Source organism: Copidosoma floridanum, unplaced genomic scaffold (assembly GCF_036245765.1).
Source record: "Copidosoma floridanum isolate Cflo_tuat_1 unplaced genomic scaffold, Cflo_Japanese_pri ptg000013l, whole genome shotgun sequence".
NCBI classification, from domain to species: domain Eukaryota; kingdom Metazoa; phylum Arthropoda; class Insecta; order Hymenoptera; family Encyrtidae; genus Copidosoma; species Copidosoma floridanum.
The window spans coordinates 8,524,053-8,548,874 of NW_028321890.1; the positions used below are offsets into that span (position 1 = coordinate 8,524,053).

At 31.2% G+C, this 24,822-nt stretch overlaps 1 protein-coding gene across 1 annotated transcript in view; it reads right to left on the minus strand.

Moving 5' to 3' along the window:
• kl-3 (dynein heavy chain 8, axonemal kl-3) overlaps positions 1 to 24,822 on the minus strand; it is a 1,186,420-nt gene that overhangs the window by 739,348 nt on the left and 422,250 nt on the right. The window contains exons 36-38 of the mRNA XM_089590651.1: positions 20,722 to 20,992; positions 20,429 to 20,629; positions 15,929 to 16,174 (exon numbers count right to left, since the gene is read on the minus strand). Of these exons, the coding sequence (XP_089446777.1) occupies positions 15,929 to 16,174; positions 20,429 to 20,629; positions 20,722 to 20,992 (718 nt within the window). The remainder of the gene's footprint in view (positions 1 to 15,928; positions 16,175 to 20,428; positions 20,630 to 20,721; positions 20,993 to 24,822) is intronic.

The following is a 24,822-nucleotide window of genomic DNA, read 5'->3' on the forward strand; positions in this document are numbered from 1 at the left end:
ATGCCATGAAATTTTATCAATTATTTTATTACCATTAACCTATCTTCCATAGCTAATAACATTATTTCTGTTGCTGAGTATCACTTTAGAAATAAAAAATACGTAATTTGAAAAAAGTTTTTTTGGTGTCACGAGATTTTTTGCTTCTTGAAAATACTTGATGACAAAAAAAAAATTTATCTGTGACATAAGCCTTAATTTTGAATAATAAATAAATTAATTGTGAGTTATTGTCCATTAAAGAACATGTATTACTGTTAGTTAGTATCAACATTTTTTGTCACGCAAATAGAGCCGTTTCAAATGAGTGCATGAAACAAATACATGACTTGTTGACTAATACGAACAATACCTTGTCTTATATCATTATCTTGTTTATAGAGAAAGTGGCCAAAGTGTTTAATGGTGGCAAAGCTGTTCTGATGGTTATTTAATTATTAAAGGCATTCAAAAAGTCGTAATGACGCATTATAGTTAAAAAGAGATTCACTAATACTTTTCTTAAATCTCCAAGATTTAGAATCACATTTTAATTAATGAATAATATTTTTAGCTTTTTCTACAGTATCTTGTTGTTTAATGGAATTTTATGTCATGGATGGTGTCACTTCAGGAGACCTAAAATTATTATAATACTATTTATTATGGTGGCTGGAACTGCTAATATAATGTTTTTTTGGATTCAAATCTAAAAAGGTGAGCATTCGAAAATGCTTAAAACAGATTTATAACAAAACATTACGCATTACATGGTAACCATTTACTAGAATACTTGTTTTATTTGACACATCATTTGTAATATAGAGCTGTTTATACATCACAATGTACTTACATTCCTTCAAGCTTTATGATTTTTCAAGTTACATGATAAATTACTCGTCAATTGAAATTACAAGTATTGCAATGAATAGTTACTGAACCACTTGGCCTTCTACATTTCTTTCTATTATGTATTTTTTCTTAACATTTTTCAAAATTCTTCTATTCAGATTTCTCTTTCGTAATAAATCTTGACATTTATTCAAGCCACTAGTCATCTAACACTCTCATCTAAGTTGCAGAGACTATGAGAAAATGATTAAATTATGATAAAGCTCTGTAAATGACAAGATTCTAAAGCTAACAAAAATAACATGTTTAATATATTGATATATTTTTATAATAATAAATATTGATATAATAATATAATGTAAAAGTTATTCAGAACTGGGTTAATTTAAAAAAGGTATTCCTAATGGCTTTCTTTTTGTAAATTCATGTATTCTTACCACTTCTAGAATTCCTTTATTAATGGTACTTGTACCAGAACAAATTTGTGACGATAAAATACTTCAGTTGTTATAAAAATGAGTAGAGAGATTGCTAATGCCAATGCTACGATTTGAGACAACTTTTTAGCACTGATTGGGGCAACCCACTGCAGCTAGCCGTCGAACTAGGCACCTATTTCTCAAGAGTGTGAGACTCGTATTGAACAGCGTGCGCCTGCGAAAAGAGGAGCCTACGAGGAGAGGAGCGGAAATGTTGACTGTAGCTATATAGCTGAGTGTACAGCCTAAGCAAGTGACTACACGAGTTTCTCTCTTTTGACTGCAACCAAGTATATGCTATATCTATTTAACTGGATGTTAGTCTTGCTCTTGCTTTACTGTTATTTATTAATTTTATTTAATTCAATCGTGGAACTTAATGCTCATAATTACGTGCACAGACTTTTTATGTCAAAACATTTTTTTTATTTTTCCCGTATGTTAATACTTATTTTAAAATCCAGTATTATTTTGAAAAAATATTTGGGCAGAAGAGTTTTTTGCACCCACTGGGCCCAAAGTTCTATCCTAGAGTTTAAAGTTATTTACAGGGTGTAAAGTGGGCCCATGGGCTCAAAATTTCACTTTGCGCCCTGGGTAAGAAAAACCTTATACGCGACTCGGGCACCAACATACAACAACCATGCCCTTCGGGCTCTTATATTTATACTTTGTAGCCTAGTGATGTAATGTATCATATTTATTCTACATCACCCTGGTAAGTAATTGTTATCTTATTTTCATTATCAAATGTATAAGATATTTAAAATAATCCTTATGCCTTAGATACTTGCCAAATAATTTTATTTAATTGTTGATCTAAATGCTGTTTTATGATTGTTTTTGCAGTCTGAAGTAAGAAATAAGTTATCTACCTGATTGAGGACTTAAAACAGCTTAAAAATCTTACAAAATTTTTTTTTATTGTGTTTATTAAATGTTTCTTACTGATGAAAGTTTTATTATGCAGTAATTCGCAGTAGACGAACGCTGATGATTTGCTTTGATAATTTAGATACATAACCAAATCAAGCGGAGGAGCTCTTATTCATGACAGTATCTAAGAAAAAAGCTTATACTGCTAATCAAAGAATTAATCTTGTTCTGTAAGATCTGTTTTTTATTACTGTTCAGATCTTTGTAGCATACTTGCCAAAGGTATTAGGTTTTGATATCTACACACGCTAACTAAAAGTTTGGTTTATAATCAACAATTTATAATTGAAATTAAAATTCCATATTAAGTAAGTCAAACAAGTGTAGCTGCTATAACTAAAAATTTTTTGTAACAAAAGATGAAAAATTATTGTTTAGGGAGTTTTGTGTAAGTTTTTGCGGATTTGCGTTTTTTCTCTCTTACGTTGGATGTAAATAATTTTTTGGGAACTTTAAAATGTAAGAATTACACCTATATCTTATGAAACTATTTTTTTATTATGAAATTAAAAAATGGTTTTGCCAATAATAAGTATTAACTTACGAAATAACTCAATAGAATTAGTATTAAAAATATATGTTTTTCGACGTATAGAAAAAAAAAAGTTTTAACATAATTTATAAGTTTAACTAAAACATAAATAAGAAAAAATAATCCAGGATGATGGATCACGTTGAGAAAAAAAAAAAAATCTGCTGATACTTAGAATCGATCCTCAGATAGCAAAACAATACGAGCAGCATTGTAAGCTTTAATTACCTTAACTATTGAAACTTTGAATAAGACAGGTCTTAAAGTTGCACATGCTGATTGATGACCTCCATAGCTTGTACTATAGTTCGTAAAAACTATAATGAGAAAAAGTAATAAATGAGTGGTTATAACTGAACTGCCATTCTTAAAACCATAGCTAAATATTTCTTCAAATTAATACTGGATTTAATGAAAAAAGTATTTTGAAATCAAAAGTCTGCACATGTAATTATGAGCATTTAATCCTACAATTTAATTAAATAAGATTGATAGATAACATTAAAGCAAGAGCAAGAGCAAGAGCCAATTAAAAGGATAAAGCATATACTTGGTTGCAGTCAAAAGAGAGAAACTCGAGTCGTCGCTTGCTTTGGCTGAACACTCAGCTATATAGCTATAGTCAACATTTCCGCTTCTCTCCTCGTAGGCACACATTTGGTATATCCCTCCCACGTTTCTCTAAAATGTGCACCTATATACTCATTTTCATGTGAATCCACTCCTTTTCTCGTAGGCGTACGCTGTTCGATACGAGTCTCACACTCTCAAAAAATGTGTACCCGGTTTGACGACTGGCCGCAGCAAGTCGCCCCGATCATTGCCAAAAAGTCATCATCGCATTGTAGCATTGGTATTAGCAATCTCTCTACTTACTTCTGTTTGTCATTTCTGCAGATCCAATATGAATATGAGATGATTATTGGCTAGAACTGATAAAAAAATTTGTTTTGGAAGGCAAACCTGATTTTTTTTAAATAACCTGCAACAAATCAGCTTATGATGATATGTGAAAAATTATTCAATAGCAGTCTACTACAATATCTGTTGTGCCAGTCAATAAGTCACACATAATAACGATACTATAGACATAAACAATTATAACTAATTGACATTATTTGAAATTAATCATTAACGATGGGACTTTATCAGATGACAGCATGTGAAGCAAACAATATATGTCTAAAGCTACGATCACATGGAGTGTGGAATTTGCAAATGGAACCGTTTGAGCCCATGTGAGTTAGAGAGAGAGAGAGAGAGAGAAAGAGTTTAGATAGGATTTATTTATTTAACAGACTAAGGACTCACAGACGTGCTCAGTGGTCTTGTATAGCCTAAGCCGTATATACATTAAAACATTTCAAAGAGGCTACTGAATATTTGTGCCCAAGAATACTATCGCAATTATTACATTATTAAAATAAAATAATAAAGAAAACAAAAAAAAAAAAAAAAAGAAGCAAGTAAAAATAATAAAATTAATTAAAGTGTAGTAAACAAGAAACGAAAGAGAGAAAGAGAGAGAGAGAGAGAGAGAAAAGGTGAGAGAGAGAGAAAGAAAGAAATAGAGTTATTTTCCGTGCTACTTTCCTGAACCTCTCCACGATCCGCAAATGGATACTGTTTTGTTTTTAAAAAAATTGTCCTAATTTTGTTGTATGGTTATTGTAAATAAAAAATAATTATATATCGATGACTGGTAAATATTTTTTCTTATTTAATAGAAGCACCAAAATAATATTACGTAATTTACTTTTTAAAATACAAGAAAATTCAATGCCACGATAAAAATAACTGTAAAAAATAAAAAGAAGGAAAGAAAAGGTACAAGGTGGAAGAGTTTCTAAAATATTAAGTGCATGGTAGTAGTTATTATGTAATAATATTATTTCTTTAAACAGAAGTTTGAAGATTCGGGGGTGAAGGTGAAATTAATCGTTTAAACAATTGTTATGGTCTTTTATAAAATTATACTTTATAAGAACATATTTTATGTCTTTAATGCAGTCACAATCATACTATCAACAAATGACCAGTGGATCGTTTTTATGCCTGACAGAAAAAATATAGAGAATACAACGTGTTGCGACAATTTATTTAGATATCCATGTAATGCATGAGGTAGAAATGGAGTGGTAGAGAGGTGAGATAAGTGAAGTATGGTGGGGAAGAACATAGCAGCTGGGAAAAGGCGGGGCAGAGTGGAAAAGATTATATTAGTCAGATAGATTCATAGAATAAAAATAACGTCAATCATGGAAAAGGGACAGAAAGAGTGGAACAGTGTAGGAAATATTAGGGCATTGTGGATAAGGGTGGGACAGTGTGGAGATATAAATATTACGGTAAAGTAAAAACAACTAAACAATATAGAGAAACATATATACATATCTTCCTGTATATTATAGTGAAATGTGCAATCAACAAAACTCCTATCACCTCTGCCACTCCATCACCCCTCTACCCCCACATTAAATATTGGAACGAGTCTCTTCTACTTCCTCCTACCACCCTTCTCCCACCGTTTCTTGACACAGCTTTTTTAGACTTACCTCCATCACCCTCCCACTGGTTGACACATTATTTATGTTGTTCTTCAATGCACTTTCACTGTTGGCATAAGATCTTTTTAAAAACTGATGATAAATCTTCTATTAAAAATGAACTTTCTATTTATATTAGAAAAATTGCTGGGAGGATTAAAAACTTGTTAATATATGTTTTCTCTTTATCTAGGAGGCAGCTAGATGGATTTTACACATACCACTGATGTGTATGAACACATAGAAATACTTATGAAACAATGTTCAAATTCGTATTAGTAAGTATAATGTTTCTCCTCTAGCAAACCTGGGACGCAGAAATCCGCTGCTTACTTAGACCTAGAATCCTCCCGTGCACTGGTACTAACCACAACGCGCAAGAGCCGAGAGAGAGAGAGAGTGACCAAATAGTAGAGATACTAGGATAGCGATGACACACCTTAGGCGAACTACCTGGGTAGATTGTTGGAGCTATATTAAAAACATCCAAGGACCCTGAGGACGACTTAGCCCTAAGTGACTTTTCAGGATAGGCATAGCATCTATGACTAACTCTCCGGGACTGTCTTAATACTTTACCCAACTTTATCACGTATCTGTAGAAGCAAATTTATGTGTAGGAAAATTTAAAATTACTTCGTTCAGAGTTTGGTGAAAATTAGAATTAAAAATATAAATTCTTGTATCCTGGGACAAAATTCAAAGTATCTCTAAATAATTTAAGCCCTTTGAGATAAAATAGATGAAATTGCTCGCTTGTTTAATAATTCGCTTACAATATAGTTATTGAAAATACAATTTCCTTATTGAAATAAAATTGAATAAATTTTAGGAAAAAAAATCAAGTGTACTTATTTACTTATACCTACTTTATCATAGGTGATGGAAATTCCTTATATTATTAAAAATTTATTTGAGAGTTTCACTATAAGCTGATTTTGTCATGAAGTTTACAATTTAATCAACAGAAGAACTTTTTTTTTCTTCTAGTATTTAGTTCACAATTAGCTAAGAAATCGATGTATATAAAAAAAATGTGAAATTTAAATGTAAAAGAATTTAATCCTTGCCCAAACAGACATAAGTAAATTTATTAAGAAAAAGACAGAATTACCAGAGAATACAACTAGTGAGTAATTGGAAAATAGTTGCTGTATATATTTCAGGGAGTAATAGATTATTCAACACTTAATTAAAATTTAGATAAAAGCTACTTTAAGATATTATTCGTAATAAAATTGGCAAACCGAGTGACAACGCTCTTTTACACTGAGCAACGAACCTGCCCTCCAACATATAACCACAGACATTGATTGTGTATTAAATTCTAATCTTCGAGTTTTCATGGTATATATAAAATTCTTAGCCGTTTTTTGACCAGTACCAACTAATTGCGGTTAATAAATAAAGTACGAGTTTATAAGTAAATCTTTACAATTTACAACTAAATACGGGTGTTACAATTGTTTCTAAAATAAAATCTAGTCAGCTAGATTTAAATGACTTATCTCTATTAAATTCGAAATGAGAGTATTTTCGTATGTAGTATGAATAAGTTAACGATATGCTGATATGTATAGAAATCATAATTTTTGAAGCCAAATGCTGTTCAGATTATAAATCTCTGTGTCTGAGAAAAATACAGTGTACCGAAACAATTGTAACACTAAATAAATTGTGAAGATTTATTAATCAACTTGTTCTTTATTTATTACAAATTGGATTTGAATTTTCATCAGGTGACGACCAAAACTATTACATATAACTGCGGTTATACTCAAAGGGAGGTCATAGGTTAAAACTAAAGAAACTTTTGTTCTGTATAGAATTAACAGCAGTAAAGACGTATTTCCAGTACTTAAACTTATTTCTAGAATAAAACTATCGTTTCTGTTGCCTGTCTTGCTTATATTTTTCTTTGTATATTGTACTTAAATTATTTTGCTATTCATGACCATAGATTTATTATTTATTATATTTTTGATATAATTACTCATAAACCATCCGATAATCTCAAGTTTCATATTAACATTACTATACTTCTAATTTTATATCTAGCTTATAAGGTTATTAGCCTTTTGTAATATTATTCATCACTTCGATAAAATAATTTATATAAATATTATAGCGTGATTCATCCAAAGTTTTTTAAGTTGCTCGAGCTACAAATACAATTTTGACTTTTCTTTTAATGTTACAAAAATTTTATCGTTAAAAAAAAGTAAATTGAATGTGTAAGGTGTAAATAACATTATAAGTTGAGTAATTGATGTTTTCAAATGTTTTTTAACGGAAATGGTAAGAAATCCATGATTTAGAATACTAAACGATACCATTTCTTTTTTTGTGATTTTTTACTTAGCATGAAAGGTTTTTTTTTATCATCATCAATATTATTTGTTTTATTTATTAAAAAACAAACTTCTTTAACTTTAAACCTTTGACTTCTACTTCAAACCCAATAATTCTGTAAGAGATTACAATGGATTGTCAGGAGGTAGGTGCGCGAAGCGAGCAGGGGGTAAAGCCCCACTAGTATATAACTAAAATAAGATACTAAAAAATGCACCTTTTCTAATGTTATATTATTAACGTTCATGCAAGTTATATTATATGTTATCATTAGTTGCTGTTAAAAAATTACTTCCTTTTAACAGTTAAATTACTAGAAATAACAAAATACAGTACAAACAACGTTGATTATCGTCAAAAACAACGACGTTACAACCTATAATGTACCACTTACGACATGCATAATGCACTAAACTTGTGGACAGGTGTGGTGATTTGAGGGTAAAGCAAAATAATAATTCTTTAAACTTAACAACTCAATACAAATGTGATTGCTTACAAAGTTGAACATAAAAAATTGTACCCCAGTTCTGTAATCAAATTATTTTGCTATCCAAAATAATAGGCTGTTTTTACACTAACAAATGAAAAAAGAAAAAAATTGTCGTTAGGCAACTGCTTTCAAAGAAGTGAGCATACTTATTTACATAATAAGACATCAAAAGAAATTTCTATCTGATTTAGATAGGCAGTTTTAATGAAACAAACCTTAAAAGTTGCTAGACACAATTTTTGTTTTTGTTTTTTTTTTGTTTTCTTTTCCCCACAAAAACTAAAAAAAAGGCAAGAAAAGTTTTTGAAATTAAATGACATCTTAAGGTTCAATAATTATTAGTACGAAAGATAATGTGTATCAATTCCATCTTATTTAGATTCAATTTATTCCTTCTTTTTCCATGCTCAGTCCTTATAAAAATTGCAATTATGCTATGCGCTGTACATAATTTGACAAATTCTTTGTTAGTTATTGCTTACCACGTGGATGTTTTAAAGGTATTTGCATGCTAATGATCCATTGCATGCTCCCGCTCCCTGCAACCTTTTAAAAAATGCAGACTCCCAGATAGGAGGATGATTTTGAAAAAAATTGAATTCCTATTAAAAACAATTCAACAAAAAAAAGTACCTAATTTTGAAGCAAAGAGGTTGCTGTTCTTATTGTTTAGCAGGTTGCTAGTATCACAGTTCTTGGACTTATTCCTTGCATTATATATTTAAATTATTATTTGTATCAAGATTTTCATTCTTATCGTTTGTATCCTTCAGCAAAGTAATATCTTTGACTGGTGGTGAAAATTGGTTTTCCTCAAACTGTTTGAGGCATAAGAATATAACGCTACATATAATATTTAAAAGTTCTAACTAACGGTTAGATTCTATTGTAAGCCCTGAAAAGTAGTAAAAAAGTAATAGTATGTTTGTATCTGTTAGAAATGTTGTAAAATCTTAAATACCAATCGATTAATACAAAATGTAGATCTCCTAAAAAGTAAATAAATTTTCAAGATTCAAAATTTAGATTGCAAAATAAAATTATACTACTTTAAGGAAAAAAAAGCAATCAAAGCTCATTTCCTGAAATAGAACCTCATCTATACTGAAAGTGGTTTTCCAAAAATTATTTTTTTTGTAATTTATTGATATTTTTTACTGGTAATGCATTAAAATGTTTTGCCATGTACTAAATTACGGGTAACAACTGGCTTTGTGTGATAATAATCTAAAAATCAATTGGGATAACCATTTTTTGTTTTTTTCTTAATACATTTAGAAATTTTTATGTTTACCTGAACGACATTAAAAAGTTAAGTGCATTGTTTGATTAAAATTAGACTAACAGTACGGAAATTATCATGATAAACATAATTGTGCAGCAAATAACTGGTATAAGATTGTAAAATATTCAAAAATCTCATGATTTTAATACTGCCAATATGTATGTGTGTGTGTGTGTGTGTGTGTGTGTGTGTGTGTGTGTGTGTGTGTGCGTTTCAATATTACATGTGATCCGTTGTAGCTTGATTTTTTGTGAAAGAAACAGTACAAACGCATCATATTGATGAGGCTACAAACATTTTGCGAACCACAGCTCTGAAAGTAGAAGTTAGTAAATTTAATACGAATTATATTGATCAGTAACTAGAGAAAGAGGAACTTGAAAAATGTTTAAACAAATAATTTGTCTAAAAAAACAAAACCTTTCAAATCGAAAAAACATGTGTGTCAAACTTTTTTATGCAATGCATGCACGATGCCACAATGAAAGATTATTTATTTACAGTAAATAAAGAACATAATAAAACAAGCAGACATTTAATGCTGAAAATGAACGTTAACTCTTATTCTAAGAGTAAGCAGTCAATAGCTGTGTTAAATCAATTCAGGTATACTTCGTCATATCCAGCTTTTGGAGAGTTGGAGATGGCAGCAGCTTATATCTTAGTTAGAGTCTTCTTGTGTTTAACACGTATCAAAAATGGAAAATGTCGACAAAATTTAGCCACAACTTTAATCGAGAATTAGGACTTAAACTTTCGAAGCAAGATTCAGCTGGAGAATGATACAGTATACGATACTGTAGGTAACATTCTGCAAACCATTTTTTCAGAAGATAATGACTGAGAGCATGGAAAAATTGTTTAATTCAATATAACTGACCAAACACTGTCTGAACCTAAAAGACATATTCCCCATGTATCAGTTACTGCTGAGAGGAGGCTTTGTAAAGCAGAATCACAAGCTTCTATTGGCTATGAAAATATAAGGGAAAGAGTAGTAAAAGTATTCATGGAGCCTAGTCATCAGGATGTAGTGGCCGTAAAAACAGTTGTGGTGACAAGTTAACTCTGCTATGGAAGGTTTTTATAAAGCTCATTCTGAAGATTGTGTGATTACTAAAACATTAAATCACAAGGCAGAATAGGGTTGTGAAAACTGCATCACCGCCGATTACTACCTTAACGGTGTGAAGCATTAAGGTTCCAACCTATACTTTAGGATTTCACCACTATATCGACAGTCAAAATATGATGTAAAGCTATTGTCGGTTAAAGTTTTTGGAATCCAACTAAAACTTTATCACACATGTTTTACAATGTTAAAACACTAGATCTTTCTTAGGAATTTAGGTTCTACTCAGACAAAAATAATACGCCAATGTGCGTTGGCTATAATAGTCACATTCATCGAAATTAATTTTGTAAGGATAGGGTAAAATATGTATGTAAAAAAATACATAACTAAAATACAATCCAGTTATTAAGGCTGCTCTTGAAAATTTTTGCGTATCATGAATAAAACTAGAAAAAAATACATTAAGGTCACTGTTGATTTAGTTGCATTTATAAAAACTGTGAGAATTCAGCAGTTATATGTATGCTCATCTTGCTAAATTATTATCCATTCTGGGGCATTTTGTGTTATGATAGCTTGTTTTCCCTCTATGTTTATTAAAAATTTTACAAGGAAACTTTAAAAAGACTTTTTACCATAAGTATGCTTGTACTCTTGTCACTGTTAATCAATCGATGCTTATTTCAAAATAAAATAAGTGATTTTCATCCTGCTGAGGAGTATATATCTGAATTCACATTTGCGAAGGATAGAAAAGTTACAAAAAGTATTAAAAATAAAGAGATTCTAAGTCTTTTCAACAATATCACTGAATTTGGGGAGAGTATGTGTCAAGGAGAGTTTGGTATGACTGCTACGCTGTTTTTCTTATAGTTACGAATTATTACTCTTTGTTGTGAAGTAACATTTGAACTGAAGATTACACTTTGTATCTGCATATACTATCTTAGAATGAAAACATGTTCTTCTCATTTACTTATTTATTTACGCCCGATGGTTAGCTGCCTACCTCAATACATATCTAAATGTTAATAAACGTAATTCCACTTTATGGGACACACATTTTGTAAGAGAATCGTTTAGTGTAAGGCACACAAAAATTTTCGGGACAACCAACAGATTTTATGACAGCATGAAAACAAAATTCTGACCTGGTGAGTACTGCAGGTATTTCCAACAGTACCGATTCTGCTGGTGGACGTTGATAATAGTATAATAACCATAATTTGGGAACAGCTAATGACTCTGCAATGTATGACATGCATGGAATGAAAAAAGTGCAGAATATCACAGTGGAGCTTCAAATCAGTCCCGCACTCATTAGTGACAAGATGATGCAAGCTCTCAGATTTTGAATACTAAATAACATCAATTTTTTTCGTGTATTAAAATGAGATTAAAAAAAAAATTTTTTACACAGTGTTCTGAAGCCACTTGTTTTTAAAAATCACGAATATCCGTTAAAATAAAATGCTTGCGCCTAAAAAAATAATTTAAAAATACAAGATTAGCTTCGGGTAGTTGTTTCCTAAATCAAAAGTATCTAAAAACGTACGAAATTATCAGCAAAACTAATGTAAGCGTCGAAAAACATGTGTAAAAAATTTGAGACTGATTTACCACTTCGTTATTGAAATATTCTCGTCAAAAGTATCTCTCTTTTAACATTGGAGCAACCATGGAAACACTACATAGCTCCATTATTTTAAAAAGTGTAACTTACCAGATATCTATAAATAATTAAAAAACTACTGAAAACTACCTTAGACAGTAAATGAATACATACAATTTTTTAAAGATTTTTTACTACGTATATGTACATATAAGTGTACGCAAAAGCATTCACATTTGTCTCTGATATTTTGAATACAGGATGATATATGAATATAACCTTAGTATTTTATATATATATACATACGATTGACCTATATATTGGAAAACAACTTCCTGAAGGAGGCTTAACACGCCATATATAGCTCAAAACATACATAATTATAGTCATGACTAAAGCCACATGTATTATTACTTCCACCACAGAGCAGAGCAAAAGCTTCATCTACTCCACGTGGTGATTAATGTCTATGTAGATATAACCTTTTATTGTACATAAGGATAGTTAATATCAGTCGCTTAACAATGTTCACGAAATTTCCTCATCAAACAAATTCCAATCAGCGCAAAAGAACTAAAGGCAAGTACAAAGGTCCATTGGTGAGAAAAAAGGTTGCGGTGCAAGTACAAAATCGATTATTATTATTATCTCTCGGAAGATATTTATTACGGTGAAACATGTATTATAAGTTAATAAATACTTTAAATAAAAGTTTACGCATTACACATAACTATTAATATTCAAAATCATATGGTTTTTTATCAAACTGCAGTTCTTTGTTCCAAAGTAAAGTAATATATTTATTTGATTTATTCACAACAAATTTTTGAATACATTTTTGCTTGGTGCGTTTTTTGTAGATGACATTCTAACCAACATTTTTTTAATCATGTCTATTAGTGTATTTCAGAAAAAAATGTCTCAATAAAATCAGCAGCAAACTATATTTTTCTTATTTTTACTTGAAAGAATGATAGTTAAACTATATGTCTCTAGTTTTTGTTCATGTAGGAAGAGATTTGAGAGAGTTATGATGAGATTTTCGGTGAAAAAAGTGCTGTCTCCATAAGAAGCTATGTATAAGACGCTCACTTGTAACGCGTTGTACTAAAAATTTTCCGGAGCAAACTATGCTGAAATTTTGCGCAGAGGTAAAAAACATACTCAATGACCGTGAATTTCAATTTCATCCATCTCACAAGTACTTCGATAGGTGTGTTCAGCCTCCTCAAACGTAAAAAATTTAATTGTACAATATAAGAAATTAAGTACTCTGCTAGCCATGGCTGTCAGAGTTGATTTTATCATTGAACTAGCCATAAGCTGCCTTCTAGCTCCATTCTATTTATGTTCTGTTGCTTGCTAAAACAATATCTAAGACGTAATCTAAGGCAAAGTTGGTCTTAGCTAAGTACTTAGAAAAAGTAACAGACAGTAACAAAAACAACTTTAACATCGCTTGCAACGACTTAAACCTTGTGTTTTATGACGGTTTTAATTTCATCTGTAAGTTTGTACAAGCTTCTGAAGTGTAAAGCAAATTGTTTGATCTTATTTAAGACGTGATTATCTGAAATAACAAACGGTAACGTGTTAACCTTATTGTTGATACGTACCCTGACTTCCCTACAGTCCACAATTATGAGGATGGGCCTCGACACAGTATTTATGAGATCTGTGCAATATGCAGTCAGCTGTAGAAGAAAAATCAACTGTTACAGAAAGACTAAAATAATATAATATGCAAGCAGCAATTAATCAACTTTCTTTATTGAAAACTAGGCCAGTCAGATAAAGTGTCTAAGTTTTGTACAAGAACCAAAAATATTATGCTATCCGTAAACTATGATGCATGTTATAAGTATGTGTGCAGGAAAGGAAAGATGGGACCTTTGACTCGAAAAGAGAAATGGTTGAGAGCTTGTGTACAAACTAGGTAGGAACAGACATAAACATTGCCTCACATATTTGCAACAAATTTTATAAAATCTAAGAGACTTATTGAAGTGACGTTTAACGATTAATCTATATCTTCTCGTTATAATGATGGGCAACATGTAATAATATAATAAAAAAAATCCAAAAGTTATATTAATCTAGGCTGCAGCAAAACTTCTTGGTTAATTAATACGCCTTACTCATATGTACGAGAAACTAGGTAATGTGGCTCACGCTTTACGGCCTCTGATCTAAAACCATCATTCAATCGAAATAGAAATACAGCTAGCTCAAGGAAAGTACTGTCTTTGCTTACATATCAAAAGATTTTTATGGATTTTTTCTATTAATCTTACAGAATTAAACAACAATATGATGTGCTCAAAGGATTCGTTCATCAATTGTGCCCGTACAAAGCTAAAAATAATGTAAATGATGGTTGTTACATAAAATTTGAAAAAACGTACAGGTTAAAACAGAATAAATGTTTCGAAAATATTAAAAATTATTATAGTTGTCAGTTACTGACATGCAAAACAGAACTATGAGAGCATATTATGAAAGCTGCATTCGTGACAAATACCTGACAGAGAACATGCAACGAAATAAGTCTGAAAGAAGATCAACAATCGTTAAGATGGAAACTAACTGAGGACAGCGCACGTCCTTTTTTTACCTTACCTTTCAATGGTTAAAAGGAAAAGAGTTTTCACCAATAGTCAAAGACTTTACTTTGTCAGAGGAAACAAACGACGAGAATGACAACCTGGATACAGGTAATAATTTAAACAGTGAAATCGCACCATCTCGGTCTCGTATCGTCCTATTTTAATCAACTCATTAAAAAAAATTTAATGAGCTCATTTTTCTTTAATAAATATTTTAATATTGTAAAAATATTAACATTTTACCAGATTACTTTGTACAAGATCTGTTACTGTGCCATAATAAAGCTGGTATATGATTTTCTAAAATGTGCTCATGAGATTATACTGAAAGATTCGTAAGTTATTGGAATGACGCAATCAAATATGATTATTATTGTGTATGTATAGAAAAAATGAAGAACTTATCATACTTTTTTTGTGTTATTAAAATATTTTAAATAATGTCATAAAATTTTTTGAATAATTTTAACGTGATGGGGCTAAATGTTGTTAACTAAATATATTATTAACTTTATTTATGAACAAATCAGTTTTTGTCCTAATGAAGTCAATTGTTGCACTAACAATACTTATCTTTATACTTTCTTAAAAACACTGTTGCGAAGTACTCAACATTCTGGTTTGCTTACTTAGCTTACGTAAGCGTATAAGTAGGGCATAAAAAACATTTTCGACACTACGTGCGCGGGTACCTTGACTATAAACCATCTGCTGTGGCTCTAAAGACCTCGATTTAGACACGCGACTTATAACTCGTGCTGTGCACTTGTGCAAGTGCGTGTGTACGTCAAGATCTTTGCAGAGAAATAGTATGTGGCTCATAATCTCGTTCCCTGCGCAGGATGTGTCGAAAAGTTGTATACATCACACGTGCGAGAGGTAAGGTGATTGACACACGCATGCATCAATCGCCTTCCTGGCGCACTAGTATCGTAATGTCTTATTTATTTCTTACTGTATGAACAGAGATAGTAGTTACAAGATGTATGTAATAATAATGTTTGTAGTTCTTGTGAAAACTCCTTTCCCTAATGTATTTTAATTAAATAGAATCAACGTCACATTGATTTATTTCACAAAATAGTAGCCTTGTTCAACGAGAAACTTAAAATACTTTACTAAAATTTTAAAATAAACAAGTTTTTAAAAACTAATAATCTTGTTTATTACAACGTACTCACCTTGTTAAAACAATTTGAAAAAAGTTGAATCCTGCAATGAAAGAAGCAAGGCGAACTAAAGACTGTTTTCCGGATCCTCCAATACCAACCAACATTGCATTTCCTCTAGGAACAGTGATAATTCTAGATACACGAATCAAGTGCACAAGAGCATCGTGAAAAAATACTAAATCAAGGTGAGTTCCTCGAATGTACTCATTATACAGGTCCATAAATGATTTCACTTTTGAAATGACGAAATCATAACTGCATATAGAACGTTGTTCAACTTAATAAGAATTTTTACGTAAAAGTTGATTTTTTAAGTATAAGTATGTCTAGGGTGTTTTATGTCTAAGTACGTATTGCAAATTTTATTATCTGTCAAAAGATTGTTTATATTGAGTATTGGGACAATACGATTAATATAAGATAGTCTTCTTTACCAATTGATTCAAGTTCTGCTGGCATTATTTGACATTATTGATTTTTTAGTTATTCCTGGCTCCAACGAGGTAACCTCAAACGTATATCCCCAGAATTTGTCGTCGGTGCATACGACTGACTAAAAAAATGTCTGTATTATTACAGTTATTAACTTTAACCTCATCCTTGTCTTACATCAATGAGTAAATACTCTTGTAACGATTTTTTGAGGGAATCTTTATTTTGCTGCTTCCCTTTGTAAAATTATAGTGTTTTATTTGTATCTGGCAATCTTACTAATTTTTCTTTTTTTTTAGCAACAAGCAACAAACCCTAGGTACAGCGTTGCCTGTTTTATACAAAAATAAATTTTGTTCAAATAAGCCAAAGTCAAATTTTGCAACCTCTTTTTTGAAATTTCTTGGCCAGAAAATAGATACATCTATCAAACAAAAATCGGATAAACGCGTCTGAGTCATTTTGCATGCACCAAAGCCATGGACTTAACAACAAAATTTTAATCGTAAATCTTGATAATTAAGCAAAGAGAGCTGACGAGAGAGCACAGCAGTCTTCTGCTGTCCCCCCACCACATCGCCCTTCCTCAACGCTCGCTCGTCGAGCTGCCGCAGATGCCAAATTAGAGATATTTCAGATGCTTTGTTAAGGACTTTATTGGATGATTTTGCAAACGATTAGGCACCAAGTTTGTAGAGTAAGTCTTCCTTAACACACACAGACCCGTATATTCATTGTACGGCTAGTTTTCGCCAATTGGCAAGGATTTTTCCGAAGCACCTGTTTTTATACTTTATCGACTTCCTCGAATAGTTTTCACAATTTGTGCATTTAAAAAAACCACAGATAAAAGACACAAAAACTAACAATTTAAGCTTTGGAGAATGCATTTAGGATGTATAGAGGCCGAGTAATTAATTATTGAAAAATCGCGATTTTTCGCTGTTTAAAATTTTTTACGTAAAAAGTTGTTCGATTTTGATTGTTGGAAACTTTTTTTTTCGTCTTTTTAAGCTCTACATAATAACGTTGTTGGTTTTTGGCTTATACATTTTTTTAAAGCTCTTTAAGTGCAAAAAGTGGTTTTTGGCACCTTTCCGATCCTACACACCGATTTTTTTCCAAATTATTTTTCTTGAAATCCTACTGTTTTCCCTATTTATCACAGTGAAAAACCTCTCTGGAACGAGATTTTTAAAAAAAGCCCCTAGCCCTGTACTACTTAGGTTACCATTGGTAATAAGCCATAGAAAGTGACTACACTTTCTCTTTTGGATACCACAGTATGACGCATCTGATAGTAATGCTACTTTACTGGAATGTGATATTTTGGAAGAATGGTTACATTCATAAGCTAACGTAGTTGTTGGTTAGTTCTGACCTAACCTAACACTGACATCAAGAACTTGGCCTGAGCTGGTACATGGTGTGACAATCAAGCTCACAATCAGTCGTACTATATAGAAAAAGTGTAGAAAATCTCATAAGGAGTAGCTAAAAGGTGATGAAAATACATGCAATGAAGTGGTCAGGTTCATCAATCGATTTCTAAAAACTACAACATATCTCTCCAGTAAATCAACAACATCCCTAAGAACTGCAATCAACGTATCCTTAGTATAAAAATTTTCTTAGTGTTAGAGGATCATTTAATTTGTCACAAAAAATATTTTTCCAACATTTTCTCATACATTTTCTCATATCCATGAGACAATTTTTCAATGGCTTAACGTATGGGTGATACTCATACTTGCAAGTCTACTCACATGTACGAGCAATAAGAAAAAACAGCAGTTTTTGCTATTTATCAAGACATCCTCTAGAATTAAAAAAATTTTACCTTAAAGGTTTCCTCATCATTATATTTAAATAACTTGCCGAACAATTTCCGTGAAATAGTTTTATCAGATATTCAAATACATTGCTCACTGACACCAACTATACTATTTATGAAATTTTTGTTGCCATTTTGGTACGAAACTTAGCTATGAGGTAGCTTTAACAGTAGCACCTAGCCTTTTGTTAGAAGTAGATTCATACAGCAAGTGGATCCATGTTAAAACAATAAATAAGCGAAATTCATTTCAGAAAAGTTAAAAGTATCTTTAAAAAAAAGTAGGGTTGGATATTGTAAATCAACCACCCCATATCATCCAACGGCTAGTTGGAACGGTGCTACTACAGATCGACAGGAGACTCGCTGGAGCTCGATTTAAGTATCTTTTTGAAATTACAAAAAAAGACTCTACACTTAACTAAAAGTTAACTACCAGTATAGCTCCCCTAAAATCGTAAGCCTTGCATCTAAGTGTATCTGATAACATGCATGATCTGATAACACCTGTTTGACTACAAGTTAGGATCGCAGGAAAACAGTAACTGATTGTCAGCTAAGTTTTCTGTTACTTTCAAAATCAACAGCTCATCTTATTTTTGTTAAACGATTTGTGAGGATCTAAGTACATACTTAGAGTACAGATTTCATGATTGGCAATATAAAATTAAATCATAAAGCAAATTTTTGAATTCACATGCAGACCACATCCAAGCCTGTTTACACAGTCAAAAATATATGAAAAGCAAGAGTTTACGTCCTTATTATAAAGAGCTCAAACAACTAACTACTCAAACAACTGAGCATTATCAACATTTTTATGAGCTAGCCATCATACGTATGCCACAATGTGATCCAGCAGCACACGGAAGCCTAATGCCATTACCACTGCCACATTTTCTAAAACTGTGTCTAGCACTGCACACACTGGAATCATTAATACCTGGAATCCTACTTTCCAATAATATAAATCTGACTGTATCTGTCTCCAAGATTTTTTTCTTATCATAAACTATAATTAACTTTTTCTATTGAATTTAGGAACGCAACTTGAACATTAAAAAGTGTTTTAAATGTTACTGCTTTTCTATTTAATACTTAAAAGTCTTATATTTTAACTGTCGACTTTTTTGTGAACTTTTTTTGTGTAAGGATGATAAACAATTTTTACCTTTTTTAAAAAATATATATCATTTGTAATTTCACATGAGTTTTTATACGAGGATTCCACTTGCAACTTCACCTGAAACCTCACGAGATAATACACGAAATTTAAAAGTAAGTAAAATATACTGTTTCATTACAGTTTGTGACACAAAGTGAAATGACCAGATTCATTTTCGATGTATAAATCATTAAATAAAGAGCTTTTCACCAAGGAAAATTTTCGAGAAAAAAGTTAGGAAATATTCACAATTCAACACGGTCTTTTAAGAGAGAGCAAGGTTAGGTTTTAATTTAAATTAAGGTATATTCTAAATGTGTTGGAATAAAAAGAGCGTTTTCATAGATACCTTGGTACAAAAGAAAGTTGCACGACAAAAAAAATCAAGCCTCACCAGTTATTTTTCAAAAATATAAGCAGTTACAGTCGTACAGTTTCAAGTTTTTAGAATGCAAGAGGAGGTGCGCGGTAAAGGGGGACCATCTGCACGGGCAGAAGTGACTCCTCATTCCTCTCCTCTGGGAATGATACTTCCAAATCTCCTTCATTATAATGAAATACTTAATTTTCCATAAAACACCCTGTACATACATGAACTGATTCTACTAAACAGATATATATTTCGTAACATATTTTTATGTCATAACTTAATGTTCTCTTGTCAACTAAGAGTAAAGAAACTATGATTCAGGCAACAAATTTTGGCATGATGCTTTTTTTTATTTTAGTTACAAGCTTATAAGTTAAATACACGAAATTATAGACCAAATTTACAGTCTTCAAAAAGTTTGGTGAGTCCTTATTTCTTGTTTTAAAAGTTTATTGAATGAACTTATTCTTTTACACTTAATTCTGAAAGTTCTCTACTTAAAAAACAAAGTTAAATTTATCTAAAAAAATCGTTGCCATGTGCTTTTATAAGATTTTAGTAAGGATTCATAATGTACTTTGTTCTTACTTACAAGAGTTACATAAATGAAGAAAAAAGTTGAAACGTAGAGGATTGTAAACATCTAATATATTTTAATGGGCTGTTACAATACTGATGTGTTATAAGTTTCGTCATGTTAATAAATACCTTGGCATTTTCTCATAAGTTTTTGGTGCTTCAAGAACAAAATCTTCTGGCTCATCACCAGTTGGTTCAGGAGGCTCTCGTAAGAAGTTAACGAAGTAAGTCTCTGCAGGGTCATAATATTTAAAATCTTTGCCAAGTAACTCCTGTGCCGTATCACGTAACATCTTTGTGAACCAGTTTTTATCATCAAAATTTATAAATCTGTCCATTAAAAGTAAAAATAATTAACATTTCTCATGTATTTTTAAAATAAACCAGACATAAGGTACACAACGCCGAAAAAAAATACAAACCTGTCAGCTATAACCCTAATACATTCATGTTCCCAAAGTTTTAATAGAGTCGTGATTGACTCACACTCTGCTCTCTCGATTCTTAATATTCCTTCCCATATTCGCGATAAATCACGCAAATTAAAAATGTAGTGGAATTTTGCAGGAGTTGGGAGTATTTTTATTTTAGTCCGTTGCCATACTATACGTGTCAAAGGTATTAACTTTGGAACAAAATTTACTATGACCTCAGAAAATCTTTCCATGCAAAAGTATCCGTTGCTAATTGATTCTAAATAGTAGAAATTTTTTTTAGCTATTTTGAATCTGTACATAGTTATATTGTTGTCAACTTAACAAATAACTTATCTAGTCAAATACTTTTACTTAAATTTTTTATTTAATTGATTTTTTAATCTCCTTTAAATGTACACGTAGTTTTAGAGTATAACATTTTAGTTTTAGTATTTACTACAAGTATTTAAAACGTGTAACCAAATTCAACTGGTTATAAAAAACTTAAGTTAAGACCTAAGATGGATAAAACAAGTACATAGAAAAATGACGAGCTTCAAAACGTTATTTCATTTTCATCTTCATTTTTGGTGAACGAAGCAATTAAAGTTTATATTTTTCGTAAATATTCCTACAGCAAGATCGAGATTGTTATCATTTATCCAGATCTTAAATATGCGATGGAAGTTTCAACAATGATGTTAAAAATGTTAAGCAAGACTAATAAAGAAACAAACTATTAAAATAGAATAATAAAAATAAATGTGGTTGTTGTTAACTTATATATATATACATATATATATATATATATTTATGTAAGTGGGGCTCACGCCCCCCCCACGCGCACTGCGCGCCAACCTTCCAACTTCCGAATATTGTGCATCAATACAAAGCAGTATCAATATAAAGTACAATTAGTAGTTTCGTAGATGCTAGATATGTAAGTCAAATGGAAGCAGCTTGAAGACTTCAAGAATATCCAATTTGTGGTAGAAGTCATACAGTTGTAAATCTAGCTCTTTATCTTGAAAATAAACAAAAATCCATATTTAAAGAAAATAATATAAAAAATGTAATAAAAAATTATTAAACACCCCTTACAGCTTGGTTTGAATTAAATAAAGTAGATGATTTTGCAAAATCGCTAAAATATGTTAACATTCCAGAACATTACATTTTTAACAATAAACTTAAAATTTGGAAAAAAAGGAAAGTTACACTGAAAAATATTGCTATAGGTAGATTAAACATAGTATCTCCAAAGGATCATGAACGCTTTTTTTTAAAACTTATTATAAATAAATTACATAGGGCTACATCGTTTGAAGACGTTAAAAAACGTAATGGAATAACATATAAAAATGTCAGGGATACTGCAATTGCAATGGGTTTAATAGAACATGATTCTGAAATCGACAATATTTTTAAAGAAGCCATAACAATTATGTTTCCATACCAGTTAAGACAATTTTTTGCTTGTTTTTTGATTGCAGAAAACATTCAAGGAGATAAAATATGGAATTAATATAAAAAATATTTTACGGAAGACTTCAATAATAATAATAATAATTAAGCTCTTCTACATATTAATAAAATTTTGGTATCGGAAGGTAAATCATGTGAGTCTTTTAGTTTACCGACATTAAACATTAGTAACTATATAAATAATTGCAATATTGAGGAATTATCTTTCAGTAAAAAAATGTTCGATAACATGGACACAAATTTAAATGAAGATCTAAGAAAAATTTTTAAAACTATTTGTGAACAAGATGAAAAAGTATATTTCATAGATGGTCGTGGTGGATCCGGAAAAACCTACTTATATAAGACACTCATTTATTACTTTATTTCTAGCGGTAAAAAGATTTTGTCAATGGCTTGGACAGGAATTGCATCTGTATTACTACCAAAAGGTATGACCAGTCATAGAACTTTTCGTTTACCTCTAGACTTAGATAATATTGAAAGTGTATTTTTATAATTTGAAACTGAGAAAAAAAAATTAAGGAAAGTTGATTTAATAATATGGGACGAGGCTTCTATGATTCTAAAAAAAAGCTTTAGAAGGTTAAGAGACTTGTGTAATACAAAACTTTGCTTTGGTGATAAATTAATAGTATTAGGAGGAGATTTTCGACACATCCTTCTTTCAGTTATAAAAAACGGTAATAAAACTATAATAATAGAAGAAACTATTAAATCATTATTTTTATGGAACTTCTTTAAAATTTTAAGATTTCAAAATCACATCCGTTCTAGTAATAACGAATTTTTAAAATTATTGTTAAAAATTGGAGAAGGGGACATAGAAACATTTAACATTCCTAAATCCTGTATAACAGATGATGTCTGTACCCAAATATCTGGTAATTACAGTAACTGTTTTGACAATAACGTGATACTAACTTTACATAATGAATATACTTTTTTTTTAAACAATAAGATTTTAAGTAAATTACATGGGAAAACTAAAACTTATTACAGCATCGATACTGCAACATATTAAGGTGTTGATAAATCAGATGATAATATTTATACAAATTTTCCCGCAGAAATGTTAAACAACATTCGTGAAGGCTCGCCACCTCATGAACTTAAATTCAAAATAGGTACAATAGTAATGTTAATTCGAAATTTGAGTATATCAGACGGATTATGTAACGGTACACGATTGCGAATATCTTTATTACTGAAGTATAACGTAGAAGGCGAAATAGTAACGGGAGAAAAAATTGGTAATAAAGTTTTCATTACAAGAATTACATTAAATACTGGAAATACTTCATCATTACCTTTTATTTTATATAGAAAAAAATTCCCATTAGTTGTAGCATTTGCTCTGACTATAAATAAGTCTCAAGGTCAAAGTTTTGCTAATGTGGGATTATACTTAAAAAAACCTTTATTTTCTCATGGTCAATTATACGTGGCTTTATCAAGATGCAAAAATAAAAATGGAATTTTTGTTCAAGTCGATAGAGAAAACAGTTTAGAGATTGAAAATATAGTTTGGAAAGAAATTTATGAATATAACAATGTATCTAATATTCATAACATGATTTATTTATTATTTTTTTATGTATAGGTAAAATTTATTAATCAATAATACATATTATAAATGTGTATTGTGTTTAGTCGAAACGACTAAAATTCGTAGACCGCCTCGTGAGCGGTGGAGGATCAACCTCGCAGCACGCCGAAGGTAGCAGCACACCGAGTTCATACAAAATTCATCACATATTTACATATGCAAGCGCCGGTCAATTTCTCTCTTACCTTCATCCTTTTTCTCCTTTTGTTTCAATCGGTACAATGAATCGCTCTCACGCCAACTCTCATTATGTCTCTCTCTCTCTATACTCGCATTAGCTAGACATTTTCTCTCCTTCTCTATCATGCGCCTACATCTCCATCTCCTTTGCTCTTATTAAGTGTCCTCGGGTCATAGGTCTCTCCCCCTCTCTTAATTGCTTACATCATTCTCTCTCTCTCCTTTTCTGGCTTTCCACATAAGGTGTAAGGGATTGATGGGTCCTGACGACTGCAGCGGGTGGGAGAATTAAAAAGGGGAAGGGGGGTCTTGCGACTACTTTGGGTGGGCACGCCGGGTCAGTTCCGATCTATCTGTCTATACAGAGCGGTCTACAGTTGACAACTGCGATCTCGAGTATCTGGCATAGTTGGGTATTATATTCGTCCTACTGGTTTCTACATCCTTCCTCATCATAATCACGCACACGTGTATCTGGGGGTCACCTTTTTGGGGTTAATCTCTCTCACACTTTCTTTTTTTATCATCATCGTCATCTGCATTATCTTCGAGAAGCTCGGCGTGCTGCGAGTAAAGCACGGCGAAAATCCGCTTCACGGACCGTGCGACGTTTGTCGATTCGTGAGTTTTTCGAGACACGTGCGGACGCGCACGTATACGTTTTCTACACACGATTCACAAGTACACACTCTTCATTGCAGGAAGTTTATCTTAAATTTATTTTTCAACCTCACTCGTTTGTATTTTTATTAATTTTTCTTCTCTTGGGTTTTTCTCTTCGGAGTTTCTTTCTTGAGCCACGAAATATATCTTCGTTCGTGGCTCATAATCAG